The sequence below is a fragment of the Natrix helvetica genome (assembly GCF_964273705.1).
Source record: "Natrix helvetica genome assembly, chromosome: 2".
NCBI classification, from domain to species: domain Eukaryota; kingdom Metazoa; phylum Chordata; class Lepidosauria; order Squamata; family Natricidae; genus Natrix; species Natrix helvetica.
Genome location: NC_138552.1, coordinates 220,741,764 through 220,757,333, shown reverse-complemented (window position 1 = coordinate 220,757,333; position 15,570 = coordinate 220,741,764). Strand labels below are relative to the sequence as shown.

The 15,570-nt window shown below is 35.9% G+C and overlaps 1 protein-coding gene across 2 annotated transcripts in view; it reads left to right on the top strand.

The window, feature by feature from the left end:
* NID1 (nidogen 1) overlaps positions 1–15,570 on the top strand; it is a 49,541-nt gene that overhangs the window by 14,984 nt on the left and 18,987 nt on the right. The window contains exons 4-10 of one of the 2 annotated variants that reach the window (XM_081940658.1): positions 379–794; positions 2,247–2,378; positions 2,960–3,211; positions 4,151–4,351; positions 6,686–6,928; positions 8,506–8,649; positions 9,926–10,054. In XM_081940658.1, the coding sequence (XP_081796784.1) occupies positions 379–794; positions 2,247–2,378; positions 2,960–3,211; positions 4,151–4,351; positions 6,686–6,928; positions 8,506–8,649; positions 9,926–10,054 (1,517 nt within the window). Of the gene's footprint in view, positions 1–378; positions 795–2,228; positions 2,379–2,959; positions 3,212–4,150; positions 4,352–6,685; positions 6,929–8,505; positions 8,650–9,925; positions 10,055–15,570 lie in introns of both variants that reach the window. The other variant, XM_081940657.1, reaches the window with a different exon arrangement.

Below are 15,570 nucleotides of genomic sequence, written 5' to 3'. Positions count from 1 at the left end.
ATTGTACGTTTCCAGCTTTTATTCTGCAGCTTGGAAGGCCTGATTCTGAAATAAACATTTATATTAAACAGAAATGAATTTCCTGTCTCTCTAAAATTCAGGTCTGTGATGTGCTCTGTATATTTGTGTAAACTGTATGTATATGTTTACTTTCTCTAAGGTCATAAGTACCCCTGAAATATTATTTAGTCTTGTGCAATAATTTTTACACTCCAGCCTTCCCATTTTGGATTGAACAAAGCAGTTCCTGAGGATTATTTTACTCCAGCTATATTTGTAATTTGTGATGTGGAACTTAATTTTTTAAAATAAAAAAAAAATACAATGCTTGAGCATGCTTTGGTTGATGTATAATTAGATTATTATTTTTGTTTTTAGGGCCAGCAATTTGGGACAACCTGGAGTTTGGGCATTTGAGATTGGTGGCTCAAATGATATCCTATCGGCCAAAGGTACTCCATCTCCTGCCAGTGTAGAATACAGCGACTATGAGCAATTCCAGGAAGTGACCCTAGACCCTTCCATTCTTCAACAAGATCCCATTGAAATAAGCCATCAAGAAGTCTCCTATGATGTTTCTGATAGAGGAGATAATTTTCAGACTGGATACAACTTACCTCAGCCAGCAATAGAAGATGATTTTCAGCTTCCATACCAAACTTTAACTGATCAGCCTCCAGTTAAACTTCCACCCCCAACAGGAAAAAATCCACCTCTACAGTTTCCAATCCATCAATTTCCCAACCAGCATGGTCAGATTATTGAAGTAGAAGAAGATGATGAAACTGGAATTGGTAAGATCACCTAGAAAAATTTCTATTGATTATCTTACATAAATACAGTACTATAGGCTGTTTCATGATATACAAAAGTATTTATTTACAGAGTGTTCATTGTATGATGAACAACAGATAGGAAGGAATCCCCCCCACCCCAACAGTTTCTAAATATGCATGGGCATAGGAAGTGTTAAATGTCTCACAGCTTATGTCTTCCACTTGCTAACTTTGCATCATATAAAGAAGTCCTCAATTGGGTGTTGTTGATGAACGAAATATGTCTCCTATGTGAGCTGCCTTTAATATACATTTACTAATTAGGCTAGGAGAGGCAACCTGCAGTTCAAAAGCTGAATTCTTCCTCCTAAACATTAAGAATTTATGCAATGTTATGTTGCCATTGATTTGCCTCTTGTGGCCCTTAGCTGCCTAAGAAAACAAACCTTCTCCCAACATTGCAAATTCAAAAGTTGTTCTGGATATAGGGAATGGCTTTGAAGGACAGGATGAAGAACTTCTACCAAGGCAATGATCAGACCTGTTTGAACCCATTCCAAGAAAACAGTTTGAGTTAATATTTCAGAGAGGCCCCCCTCTAGTTCACAAGAATATAAAGTGGAGGAAGGGGAAGCACATTCAGATTTGCAAGATTCTGTTACTAAGGCTGATTACTCCTGACCTATATGATTTTGGTTTTTTTTTAGTCTAGTCTACCTTGTAGAGCTTATAAAATCTTTGCAATCCTGGTCTTAGATAGAGAAAATAGCATTGTTAACTAACTGAAGGGAAAGAGCTGGAATATTTAGTAGTGCACTGTGAATAACTTGTATACTTCTTTGTTATCAAAGTCCTTTGAAACAATCCTGACATGAATTGAGGCATATTATACAGTTGTAATCTTGTCAAACATATGTCTTCTAATTTTGGATTCTTTCTCCATTTCTCAATGGAGGCAATAATGAAGATTAAAATTCATAGTAAAAAATACCAACACCACCTAATAACTCAAAGCATTGCAAAACATTTTTAAAAGCTTGGAGATTGAAAGCTAGAGGCAGCTGCTGAGGGAGGACAGTCTGGGAACAATGCAAAAGAAAGTCTGGTGCCAGGGATAAAAAAAAAGCATCTTGCTATCAGTAAGTGAAAAATTGTAAAATTGGATCTTGCCATCAATCTGTTTCTTCTGGCTCTACTAGGCTGAATTTCTATTCTGTTTCACAACCGGCAGAAGTTGGGAGTTTGGATGCCGGAAAACTAAATGTGGCCAATAGTAATTAAGGAGACATTACTTCTACAATAAGAAATATATTCCTATATTATGTGGTTCTGTACTCTGTACATTTTTTAGCTAACAAACGGGGAGATAAAAGACACCATAACTGGCTTAAAATTTGTTGAGCTTAACCAGTCTTCCACAGAAAGCATTGTATTTTTCCCCCTTATCTACAGTGTTCCGTTACAATACAGATGTCCAGCAAAGCTGTGCAAACAACCGCCATCAATGTTCAGTTCATGCTGTTTGCAAAGACTACCCAAGTGGCTTTTGTTGCAGTTGCATTGTTGGCTACAAAGGAAATGGCAGGCAATGTGTAGCTGAAGGTAAATGTTGGTTTCCAAGTTAAATATCTATGGTAAATAATATAGCACAGCATTTTTCTGAAGTGTCTTTTCTTTGGCGAATGTAAATGTTATTCTCTTACAGCAAATTGGCCCTGTGCAAGTTCTTGTACAATATCCAGTCCGGGATATAGTAGAGAACTCTGAAATACTTAACTTTCTGAAATGATTAAAGAAAATGTTACTAGCTACTACAGGATTTCAAATTAATGCATAATTATTTTTAAAATTGTTAATCTGAAAAAGGGATTAACTCCATATTTTCCTAGTGTTCTTAAAGTTATTATTAAAAGAACACAACTTGCTAGTTGGTTAACAGCAATAGCAATTAGTTGTATATAGACTTATAAACCTCTTCATAGTACTTTACAGCATTCTTTACTGTGCTTTACAATGTTTACAATATTTACAATGTCAGCATGTTGCCCCCAACAATCTGTATTCTCATTTTATTGATTTCAGAAGGATGGAAGACTGAGTCAACCTTGAGCCCCATCACATTAACCAAGATCTACAATACTACAGGAGTACAATACTTACATTTCCTTGTTTTATTTTACTAGGTTCTCCTCAGCGAGTCAATGGAAAAGTCAAAGGACGGATCTTTGTTGGAAACAACCCAGTACCAGTTGTATTTGAGAACACTGACCTCCACTCATACGTTGTGATGAACCATGGGCGCGCATACACGGCCATTAGCACAATTCCAGAAACTCTGGGTTTCTCCTTGCTTCCTCTCGCTTCCATTGGGGGTGTCATTGGATGGATGTTTGCCGTGGAACAGGAAGGTTACCAAAATGGATTCACTGTTACTGGTAATTTCTAACATTTGTTTTCAAAATTATGTATTGTATTTATGTTTCAATATTTGTGATGATTTCTACATTCCCATAGAGGAGGCTTTGTAAGGTTGTTGTAACTATTTTCAGAAGAAGACAAGCAGCAAAACCACACCATAATGTACTGTTTTTTTCTTTCATGAACTATTTTTTCCCATCATTTCCCCCATCCTATTAATAAAATATCATCATCATCATCATCATCATCATCATCATCATCATCATCATCATCATCTACTAGAAAAAAAATCATAAAATACAAAAACATTTAAATAAAAGTGAAACAACTGTAGCAAAAGAAAGAAAGAAAAATACTGTCAGTAGTAACAGGCCTCTTGCGTGAAGCCCAAAAACATCAGGAGCACTACTTAAACCCTATCAGACTGACAAAATCACAATCAGTCAGTTGCAAAAGATAGCTTTACTTTGGAACAGCTTACAGCCTGTGATGAATACCCTTAATAGCAACATCTGCCTATTCCAGGTCCTTGGGAAGGACTCAATAGGTGGATAAAATGCCAAATCTAGCCTAAACATCTGGTTGACTGTGTAACAAGCCATTATAATAATAATAAAAAGTAAGGAGACACAAAAAATAGAAAGTGAGAATGCGGGCTCCAAAGATGAGCAAGAAAAATGGACCATAGGTTGTGTAGGCAGAATCTAATCCCATAATCATATTAAAACATGATTTGTTTCAACAATTGTTAAATTTTCTTAGAATTCAGACATATATAAACTGTAGCTTGTTAACAAAATCACAGTTAATGGTGTATATACATAATACTAAACGAAAAGCAAACAATCCACTTAAGGTTTAGCTGAGTAGGTGAACCAAGACTAAAGGTTAATATTTTAACGTAGAGGGTGGCTTTTCCAACAGATAAATAAAACATAATGTAATTTATCTTCTAGGTGGCGAGTTTACAAGGCAAGCAGAAGTTACATTCCTCAGCAACAATGAAAAGCTGATCATTAAGCAGAAGTTCAGTGGGATTGATGAACATGGGCATCTTACAATCAGCACCCAACTTGAAGGCAAAGTACCTGAGATCCCATTCGGCTCATCCGTCCATATAGAACCTTACACTGAGTTATATCACGCTTCTAGTTCGGGTAAGTTAAACACATTTGCAGGAAAGCTTGCAGCCAAATCTATTAATGCAGGATGAAATCATCTATTCAGTCCCTGGTCTCTCCAGGCTGGAACTCTTTTTAACCATAGGAGGTATATCACACCATTTATGAAACTAATTGACATTAAGGGACCAGAACCCAAATCAACATATGCAATATACGGGTATTCAAAGCTACCGGTAACTTCTCAGCCCTTCAAAGCAGCTCTTTCAGCCCAGGAAACAACTTAAGGACTATTGAAGAAAGGAGATAACTGATATTGATTAATGACAACCATTTCTTTCTTTTTTTTAAGTTTTATTGGTTTTTTCAAGTATTTTGGGGAAAAGGGTACATAAATGTGGAAAAATTTTTTGACAGCTAAATCATACGGAAGATGGTACTTCCCCGGAGTCTTACATCTCTCTCTTATTTTATATATATCAAAATATCATTATTACATACATATTAGCAGTTTAGATTTACTTCAAATTCTTTAACATCTTCAACCATACTTTATATCACTTCTAACCATTTCATTGTATTAACAATTGCAACCCTAACCCTAAAAACACAATGACAACCATTTCTAATTCAAAGATTTTCCTAACTAGTCAGGCATTTACTAGTTTCAGAATTCTTGGCAAAGTTGTTGGATTGGGGGTTGCTGAGAGAAAATGAGGTCAGTTCTGCTAACTCTGTTAAACATGTATTTTGTTCCATTGTTTCTCTCCCCCTCCTCCCCATATATATATGTATTGTATCTTCAGGCTAGCACAATGCATCAGCTATAATTATATCATTGGTATCATGTATCTATTGTAGCAAGACATTGAAGTTGTCTAATTTATTGCTGTGTTTTAGCCAACAAATTACCTTTATATTTGGTAACAAACATTCTGATCGAAATGATTAGTTTCCAGCCATATGCTCAAAAAAAGGGATTATCTTGATTGAGAATTTTGAGGGACATGCTAAGGACTACACTCCACAAATACAGTTTATTTTGACACAGTTTGTATTTAATAACGCCCCCCCTCTCTCATGAACTCTTTCAATTTGTTTGGCAATCTTTGTAGAGATTATAAAAACTTCAACCGAAGCTTTCGGAGTGCCACATTTTTTTTTATTTCCCCAATTTATATTGCAGGAAACCTTATGTGATCATTTATAATTACCAATAAAAAAGATCCTTCACATTGTTCTTACTATACTTAAATATAAACATCCATTGTGTGGAACATGCTTTATTGAAAAGACTTTGCCAGACAAAACTTTCTGTAATGAAATTGTTCAGTACTCAAGTCTTATCAATTTGTACTCAAATAACTGAGGATGTGACCTGCTAACCAGGCTGACCAGATGTGGGCTGCAAAACTTCAGATGACCAGTAGATGGCAGCAGAGTGTTGAGCTCTCTGTGCCTCTTAGCTGACAGCTAGTAATTGTCCAGATTTTTGTAGTCTAGATCTGTAAGACCTATGATCAATTGATTAACTATTCAGTGTTGTTTACCATTTCATAGATTTTAAGAGCTTGCTCTCAAAATCATCCGTTTGATGGATGGAATTTAAGATTGCAAAACAAGGCATGGTACAAAAATTGAATTGTGTGATGCAATGGGAAATATTTCTGCTTTATTATGAAACCTGATGGGAAAAATGGATCATTTTAAGAAGATTCTACTGAAGTCCACACAAAGATGCTGAGATTGGGAAACACTTGTCTCAGGAGATCTGCTGCTTTTCTTTAGCCCAGTTCAACATTTTGTCAGCTGAGGTCTTTAGTTGCGCAATATAAAAAGTTTACATTTTTCAAAATTAGCGTCTTTAGTTGAATAAAAGTGAACTGAATATAAATTAAACACAAGCTGATTGATATTGTTGAGACTTAGCTTAAACTATTGCATAAAGATATAAAAAAGATAAAATAAACATTAGCCTTTTATGAAGGAATGAATTGGAAAATACCACCACCCCCACCCCCCCGGCACCATTCATAGTGGAGAAAGAAGCAGTGAAACAAATTTCTGTTTTTCACATTCCTCCCCCTGTGAGTCTGAAAAGCTGTTCTGAAGAAGCAAAATAGCTCTAAAACAGTATGAAATGTGACGAAAGAGTGCAGAGGCATGAGAAAATAAATAAGTCCTCCACCCCATTTCCTCTGTCAGTAGGAAGAAGATATCTTTCAGAGTCTTCTGTGAATACATTATCAAGAGTCAGCCCCATCATTGTAGAGCTAGATTGTTTGTCATATTTTAATATTGTTACGTTAAATGAAATATATTCAAATGTGGCTAATTTTTATTAATATGAATTTATTTCATATATTTCAGTTATCACATCCTCTTCTACCAGAGAGTATACTGTGGCAGAGCCAGAAAGAAATGGAGTATCACCAACATACACAGTTTCTTATCAATGGCGACAAACTATTTCGTTTGATGAATGCATCCATGATGATTCCCATCATTCTGGTTCAGCCACTCAGCAGCTATCAGTGGACAGTGTCTTTGTCTTATATAACAAAGAGGAGCAGATTTTGCGATATGCAATGAGCAATTCAATTGGCCCAATTGGTATGTTCGGTTGACAATTAGCCTGGTTCACTTCCACTGCCTTTGCATAGGAGCCTGTCTTTGATTTTATATTTGTGGGTTTTCAGATGCAACAGTCCATATAAAAGAGCCCTTCTCTTTGCTAGTCCACCATCCTGCTTCCCACAGAGTCAAATCAAACATCTTCAGGATGTAATAACTGAAGGCAACAGTCAGCCTCCTGCTGTTCATTTCTAAAATTAGTTTCTGACATATTGCCTTTGATCCTAGAAGTTCCATTAACAATTCTATTCTGTATGAGTTTCACAAATCTTTGCTTAAAGTAACTTAAGCTAGTGTCCATCACTGTATAGTGTGCCAAAAAATTTCCATACACATTTTAGTAAAGAATATTTTCTTGTGCTTGCCTTGAACTACCTGTGCCATCCAGTATCAATGAAAGACCTGAGTGCTAGTACACGAGAAAAAAGAATTCACTGTCCATCTGCCGTATATAAATTCATAAATTGTTGATATTTGCTCCTTTGGTGATATTTTTGCTAGTTAGGAAACCCAAACTTTCAACCTTTCTAAAAAAGGAGAATGTTTTTTTCTTCTGCTCTTTGATATTCACTTCAGAATGGTTTGATTCATGAACAGCGCTATTCATCTTCTAAGAGCAGACATAAAAGCAATTTGTTTTTTAAAGGACCTATTACACTGACAATAATACAAACCTGTATATAGCTATTCTAAAGTAAGTTTCAGTGATTTCAGTAAGGATTATTTCCATGTAAGTGCATATGGATTGCTTCCTTAAATGAGAAATACCTTACTGTTTGGGTGTAGCTAAAGAATATTTTCTTTCTGAATATTCTCTATCTGATTTGTTAACATTCTACCATGAAATTTCATAAGTAAGATAACTCATTTATTAGATCTCTGTGCTTAAGAGCACTTATGAAGTCATTGCATAATGCAATTTGACTATAATGATATATGATTAAAATGATTGCATTGTAAAATGATTAAAATTGTTCAGAAGCCAAGCTGAGTTATGACTGAAAGATAGATAGATAGATGATAGATAGATAGATAGATAGATAGATAGATAGATAGATAGATAGATAGATAGATAGATAACATTCTAAAGGATTTGATAAACCATCCATACAGGATAGGTAACAAAATTGCAGAAAAAGCTGAGTAGAAATGTAGCATGCTGTTTGTGAATACAGCTATAATTCATTCTATTATGTCATAGTTATTATTTATTAAACTTATATTTAGACTTATTCTGAACTGAGAGAAATGCTTAGAGTTTCTAAATGTAGAAATAATGTATGGGCCTAGAAGAACTTAGTTCTTCTTAGTTCTTGTTTATTACCTTTAAGATACATTTCCATAGTTTGCCTTAATCTTTACAAACATGAGGAGTATACACTTTTTTGCTGAGCATTTAAAAGCTATGCTGTCCAGATTTTACACCTGTTGGCATCTTATAGACCTGGAAACTATTCAGTGTTAACTTAAACCACTTTTTCAAGAGCACAAATATAGAAAGATTATTATTTTTCAGATAATCTTCTTTAAAAGTAACTTCTATGGTCTCTTGGCAGATGGTTCGGGCGATGTAAGCCACAATCCTTGTTACACAGGCACCCACAGCTGTGACGTTAATGCAGTTTGTCGTCCAGGAACAGACAATCAGTTTACCTGTGATTGCTCAGTGGGGTTCCGGGGAGATGGACGGACATGTTATGGTAGGAATTTTATTTTTAATAGGACATATAAAATCAATGTGATTTTTCATCACTGTATTCACTTTCATAATCTATGTTTTGCTGTTTGCTATTTGTTATAAACTTTCTATACATGACAAATTCTGGTATATTTTCTCCTTGTATATGTGTGCCAATAGAAAGTCACCTGATTTCCTCAACAGAAATAGCAATATGATCAAATTGTACTCTATACAATGTCTTTTTACAGCATTTCTGCTAATCCTGGAGCCCTGCAAATTAGGACAGAACTATATGTGAAGTATACATATAGAAGTTATTTGTATAATCTGACCTGTTTCTGCTGGGATTTTTTAAAAAAAAATAGACCCAGATTGGGAATGTAGAACCAAGGAAGAATTTTTAATCCTTTGTTCTGATTGGAAATGGTCTTTTGCCCATAACTATAAGGGAGGGATGTCCAAACTTGGGAACTTTAAGACTTGTGGACTTCAACTCCTAGAATTCCCCAGCCAGCCATGCTGGCTGGGGAATTCTGGGAGTTGAAGTCCACAAGTCTTAAAGTTCTCAAGTTTGGAAACCCCTGCTATAAGGAATGCAATCCAAATGGGAGCCACAGTAAAAATGCTGAAGATAAAAGTCAATTCCTACCTAATCATCTAAAAAATGGGGTGGGGGTGGGATAGGGGGAAACCAGAGTCAAGCCATACAATTAATATTGTCTTGACTTTTGCTTGTGGTTTCTCAGGACCAACTTAAAGGAGATTAGCTTTCTTGGGAGGTTGCGTATCCGAGCTGAGGGGTGGCAGTACAGAATTGCTGCTGTTGTGCTTGAGTTATGTTTAGAATTTTTCATACTGACTACACAGCAACCTGAGTATAATTTTGAACAGCATGGTGGCTAGGAAAAAAAAGGATGGATTAGCCATATCCCTCCACAATTTATTCATCTTCTGCAAGGCTGCAATCTTCTGAGGTACCTTGGGTTTAAAAATAAATACCCATCCCCTCTTGTGCACACCTTGTCATGATATTAAATTAGTGTGCTGTAAGAATCAGATGGAAGACAAACACACTGGTATCCTAATCTGACAAAATCAGATGCGAGGTTCTTCATCACTTACGTTTTGACAAGTCACGTGACTGGTGCTTCTAATCTCTCTTGTAACAGGTTTGCTTGGAAAACAAGAGATGGCCTTTCAGCTGAACTAAAGCTAAACACAGATACTGTATGTCATGCTCTTCCTTTAAAGATTTGTGAGTGGCAGTTGTATAATAATGTTGCTCTTTTACACAGATGTAGATGAATGCCAGGAGCAGCCAACAGTGTGTGGCAGTAATGCTGTATGTAATAATCAGCCTGGGACTTTCCGATGTGAATGTTTAGAAGGTTATCAGTTTTCAGATGATGGGCGAACATGCACAGGTAAGTTTATTTCAAAACCTCCTTTGTTGTTTTGGGAAATCCAGACTAGCTTAAGAAAGTACTACAGGTAGTCCATGACTTACAATCATTAGTTTAATGATTGTTTGAAGTTATGATGCCTTAGAAAAGGGGACTAATGACTTGAAGTTGCATTTATGACACTCATGGTCACATAATTGCAATTCAGACATTTGGCAATTGGTTGCAGCATCCGGTGATCGCGTGATTCTGATTTGCAAACTTTTTGCCGATTTTCAGCCAAAAAAAAACCCCCAACCACCCACTGGGAAAACTGGATTCACTTAATGACTACCTGATTCATGCAAAACAACTGCTGTAAAAATTGAAATAAAATTGGGTTCAACTTGGGTACAACAGAAACTCTGGTCCCAATTGTAGTCATTTGGCATTTACAACAGTAGCAATCACTTCAACTTTCCCCCGCACCCTCCATTTCTGTCCTTTTGGCCACCAGGCACTCTGCTGCTGCCTAATCCTGCCCCCCAGCTGACCTTCAGCATCTTCTTCCACTGCTGACAAAGTGTGCTTGCGAGGTTTAGGCAGGGCCAGCAGCTACTTCAGCCAGAGGCTCCCCCAATGAGAGGGAAAAGATACCGAAGGTCAGCTGGAAGTGGTGGGTGATGGCAGGGACAGATAGTGGAGTATAGGGTGACCAAAAGGGCAGAAGAGGATAGATATGGGAGATGGGGGAATTGAAGTAGAGGGGAATACTACAGAGTAGGAGAAGCCTGAGGTCCTCACCTAACAACACTGTATATCTATGGAGGTCCTCAGTCATCCAGGGGTCATGGGTTGTCCCAAAGGTGCTTTTTCAAGAGACACAGGACTTTCTGGTTTTTCTTTGAACATGTTTAGCTTTTTATCCAAGAAGCTGAGAGCTGAAGAAACTTCTTGGATGAGAAGCAAAACATCTTCAAAGAAAAAACAGGAAGTCCAGTTGCCTCTTTAAAAAGCGCCTTTGGTACTAACAACGGTGTGCAATCCCAGCCTATTGGCCACAACAGGGACTAGTGGAATAGCTGTTGCTAGGCAGTGCAGTCACGTGACATGTTGCTTAATGTCCACTTTGCTTAGCAATGAAAATTTTACTCCCTATTAGGGTCATTAAGTGAGGACTACCCATACAATAAAAGTAGCCCTCACCTCTATGGCATTGGTTTCTTAATATGGTGTACCTTGTACCTTTCATGATACAATTTCCATCCTGCTACAATTCCATTTATACCGGTAGATAAGGGGCAGAAACTGTATTGCAAAACATTTTATTACAGTTATATCCCCTTGTTACTCTTATGGATGACTATGGCCTTTGTTCTGCTGTCATTTATGTGTAAAAATACCCCCATTCTGCTATGTGGTTCTGGGTCATTCCAGTAGTGCCAGAGAGGATGAGGATATTTGGTAAAGAGCAACTGAGAGATTTTTACAGCTAAATAATAAAAAATGGAAGGTGCTCAATCAACAAATGCATGTAAAAAATGAGTGTGCCCCCTTTTTGATTTTTTTTAAAGTAGGGAATTTAATATAGCCTTGAATTTCATACCTAATGACATCTGTTCTATCATGGATTCCTAACCCTAACCCTAGTAGAGATACATCCAGATGTGATCCCAGCAGAATCTGCTGTGAAGTGTCCTTTTAACCTTTACTGAATAAATCATTTGCTATATTAAATGTGTCCTAATGAAGCGTATTGAGCAAAGAAGAGAGATATAAAACTGTGGCTAAGTTAAGACTAAACTTTTCATAAAGGGAGACTGGATAGTTTATAGTGAAGGCATGTAATGTGATAAGGTTTCTAAAGTTTTAGTCTGATAAAAAATTTATTATCTGCCAAGCAGCTGTATTAAACATTTCCTTTCTTATATTTTAGTAGCTTCAACATCTGTTTGGAAGAAAGTTTAGTGCTTGGCTGTTGCAGCTAGGCATGTATTTAATTATTATTTTTCTTTCTCCCTGTCAAATGCAATTGTTTAGTTAACAGTATCTCTAGTAAAGAGAAAAGAAGTAAAAAACATATCCTCTGAAATCTGGAGATAGTTTGGGGATTTAATGCAGACTATACTGAACTAGATGCAGTATAAGACGACTTGTATTTTATATATACATAGTCCCTGACTTAAAGATCTTAAGTGAGCCTGGAATTACAGTCATAAGTCATTGCAGTTGTTAAGTAAGTCTCTAACTGGCCTTGCCTGATTTTACAACCTTTTTCAGAGTGGTTGTTAAGTGAATCCATTTTATCCAATGACAGGTTTGTTTTGGTTTTTTTGCCAAAAACTGGGAATAAATGCTGGGAACTAGCAAAAAATGTAGGAAGATATTTTCTGGTGACCATGGGATGATCCAAACAGCGATAAAAATGAACTGGTTGCCCAGTGCCCAAAATGCAATCATGTGATCAGTGTCTACAGATGTCAACACTTCAAAATTGGGTTGTAAGAATCCATTATAACTGAACAATTGCTAAGTGGCCAGTCATAAGTTGAAGACTGCCTGTATATGTTTAAGGAGGTAGAAAGGTATATAACGTCCTAGACATTCTGTCCCGTTTATGCCTCACAGGACACCAAACAATTTAGGTCTTAAAATGGCTCAACTTTTGTTATTATCGTTATTTGAGGAGCAACAAATAATTGTAATGGTTTTAAAAATACCTCTTGTAAATGCAGTGTTTTATACTGTCATATCCAATTCAGCAGGACAACATCAAGAATTACACAAACTTCAATCAGGAATTTTAGTATAGGAATTAGGAATTTGATACAGAATCCTAGAAATGCAATAGGAACTTCCAGTCCTCTTCTACCACTAAGGTAGAAGGTAACACTACTTATTAAGATAAATCCTGTCTTTTGAATATTTTGAATCTTTCCTTCCTGTATTCTGGACTGAACTGTCATTAATTAGATAAAACTTTATTACAATGCATTATCTATTAGTTACTGATGTCCAGAGTTCCTTCCACTTCTTACTCAGCCTACTCACTCCCTTCACACATAGTTTTTCCCTTTTCTTTTAAAGTTGATTTGCATTGTTCCCAAAGTTCTCTAAGAGAAAAATTGTTTTTAGTTTTTCCAGCATATATCAGAAAAGTATGAACTCAAGACTGAACAGTCAAAAGATAAGATCAGAATATTGAATAGATCTGCTATCCTTAGCTTAAACAAAAGTGATTCTGAGCAGCTGCGTCAAATAATGAAAAAACCAAAGGGGGGGATATTTGAAGAGGAAACGATCCAAGTACCTATCAAAAGATGCTATTGTTATAGTCAGGGAAGAGAAAGAAGATGAAAGTTGTACAAAGACTGAATGTAGCATTTTAAAGTGTAAACAAGAAAACAAAAGGAAATATGTCTCAGTTAAGAACTCAAAGGAATAAGAGAAAATAGCTAAAGAGGTAGAGAGCTGTCTTATTAAAAAAATCAGAAGAAAATTTACCACTAAGGTAGGTTTATTAAAGCGAAAGCACAGAAGAAATAAGAAAGAGGCAAATGAATGCAAAAAAAAAAAAAAAGACAATACTGAAGCCATTTAGAAATAGTTTTATCGAATGACAAAAACATTTCAGACAGTGTGAGAATTCAGAACCTATTCTCTACAAAGTGACTTAATCTACCTAATATCATATAGGAAATCCCATGGTCCAAGTGAAAATGATAATTGAACTGTTTAAAGCTGCAAGAGAAAAGGCAGTTAAAATGCTAACTGTGTCAAAAGATTTCAGAAAAAACTGGATGGATCTGAGGTTGAAAGTAAGAACATGCAAGAGAAGTGCAAATTAGAATTTTTTTACAATATAGAATTCTTTATTGGCCAAGTGTGATTGGACACACAAGGAATTTGTCTCCAGTGCATAAGCTTTCAGTGTTTATACAAGCACCTTTTTGCTTAAGATCTTAAAAGGGGAAATAGAACCATATGTAGAGCCATTCACCTCTGACCTCAGATGGGATAGTAAAAATAAAACATAATAGAGAATATAAGTGAAATAATGATTTAATCTTTATACTTTGCAACAATAAAGAATGAGAATATTGATACATAGCATCCCGAAGTAAAGTAAGATTAATTATGAGAAGATACGAAAGTTAATTTTAAAAAAGCAAAAAACCCACCTCTGAGTAGTTGAAGTAGTGGTTTTTGAGTAGTAAAGAAGGAAGATGGGTGCCTTTGAATTATGTCATTGAAATTGCTACCATTGGCTACAAAAAGTAGCCAATCGAATGGTCTTGGGCTAAATAAAGACTGACTGCTTCAAGCAGAAATTCACAAACTTTGGGAGTATGATTTGTGCTGATTGACATAACAAACTTTTATGTTTGCCCAAGTTGAGGGAAGTAGTGGAAAAGAATCACACTGGATTAAACGATGAGGAATCAAAATCCCCAGATGACCTTGGAAACACTATGGGTTATAACTCGGTACAAGTGGAGATTGTATCATTTGCCCATCTAGTCACTAGGAATCAGGCCCAATAGATATATAGCTCTGAAGGAAAGGAAAATAGTTAGATATGTTTTGCAGTATTGTGTAGGAAACTCAGACAATTTTATTTGGAGAATATGTCAGATTTTACCAGAAGTCATGGAGAATTGCAGGAGAGAAATCTGTGTTATATGTACTATATATTTTTCTTGTGAATAGCCAACATTGGACATAGCCTTATTTGTTGCCAGTGTTATACAAAATATTTTGGAAATAATAATCGGTTAATTAATTAATTAATTAATTATAGAATATATTTATGTGATTACTTAATTATTTTAAATGGAAAATTGTTTTCATAGTAGAAAAATTTAAGTGAGGTTCAATGTGCCTTTGGATACTTTACAGTATGGATGAAGACTTTCAGAGTTTAAAAAGAATGTTAACGACTTACTCCTTAAATGTATCATTTTGTGAACAGTATAGTTTCTCTCATGTTTTAGAGACAATTTAATTCCCAAATGACCCCTTAGTGATGACTATTCAGTTTGGAAATGTTCTGTATTTGTTTAAAACTCATTAATCTGCCAAAAATTTTATATCTCACCGAGTTTCAGCTATAGTCAGTTGCCAAATTGTAATTCTGGGTCATTGGTGGCTTAAATTTTCGTAGGATAGTAAATCATTCTTTGTATAAGCAACAAGGGTTTGCAAAGAACCCTTTCATGATTTTGTTGTTTCTCCACATGGAGCCATTGCTACCCAGCAATTATGTAAAACAAAGTCCTGCATTGAGGTTTTGATTATGTATTGAATTATACATAGTTGATTAATTTCCAGGATCTTAATGTCGCACGCAATACCACAGAATTTCAAAAAAAATATTCCACTCTGTAGCTGCCGTCACAAAATATATTTAAGCAAAAATAGGTTATAAAACTGTGCTATATTCTATGTCAGGGGTGTCCAAACTTGGGAACTTTAAGACTTGTAGACTTCAACTCCCAGAATTCCCCAGCCAGCATGGCTGGCTGGGGAATTCTGGGAGTTGAAGTCCACAAGTCTTA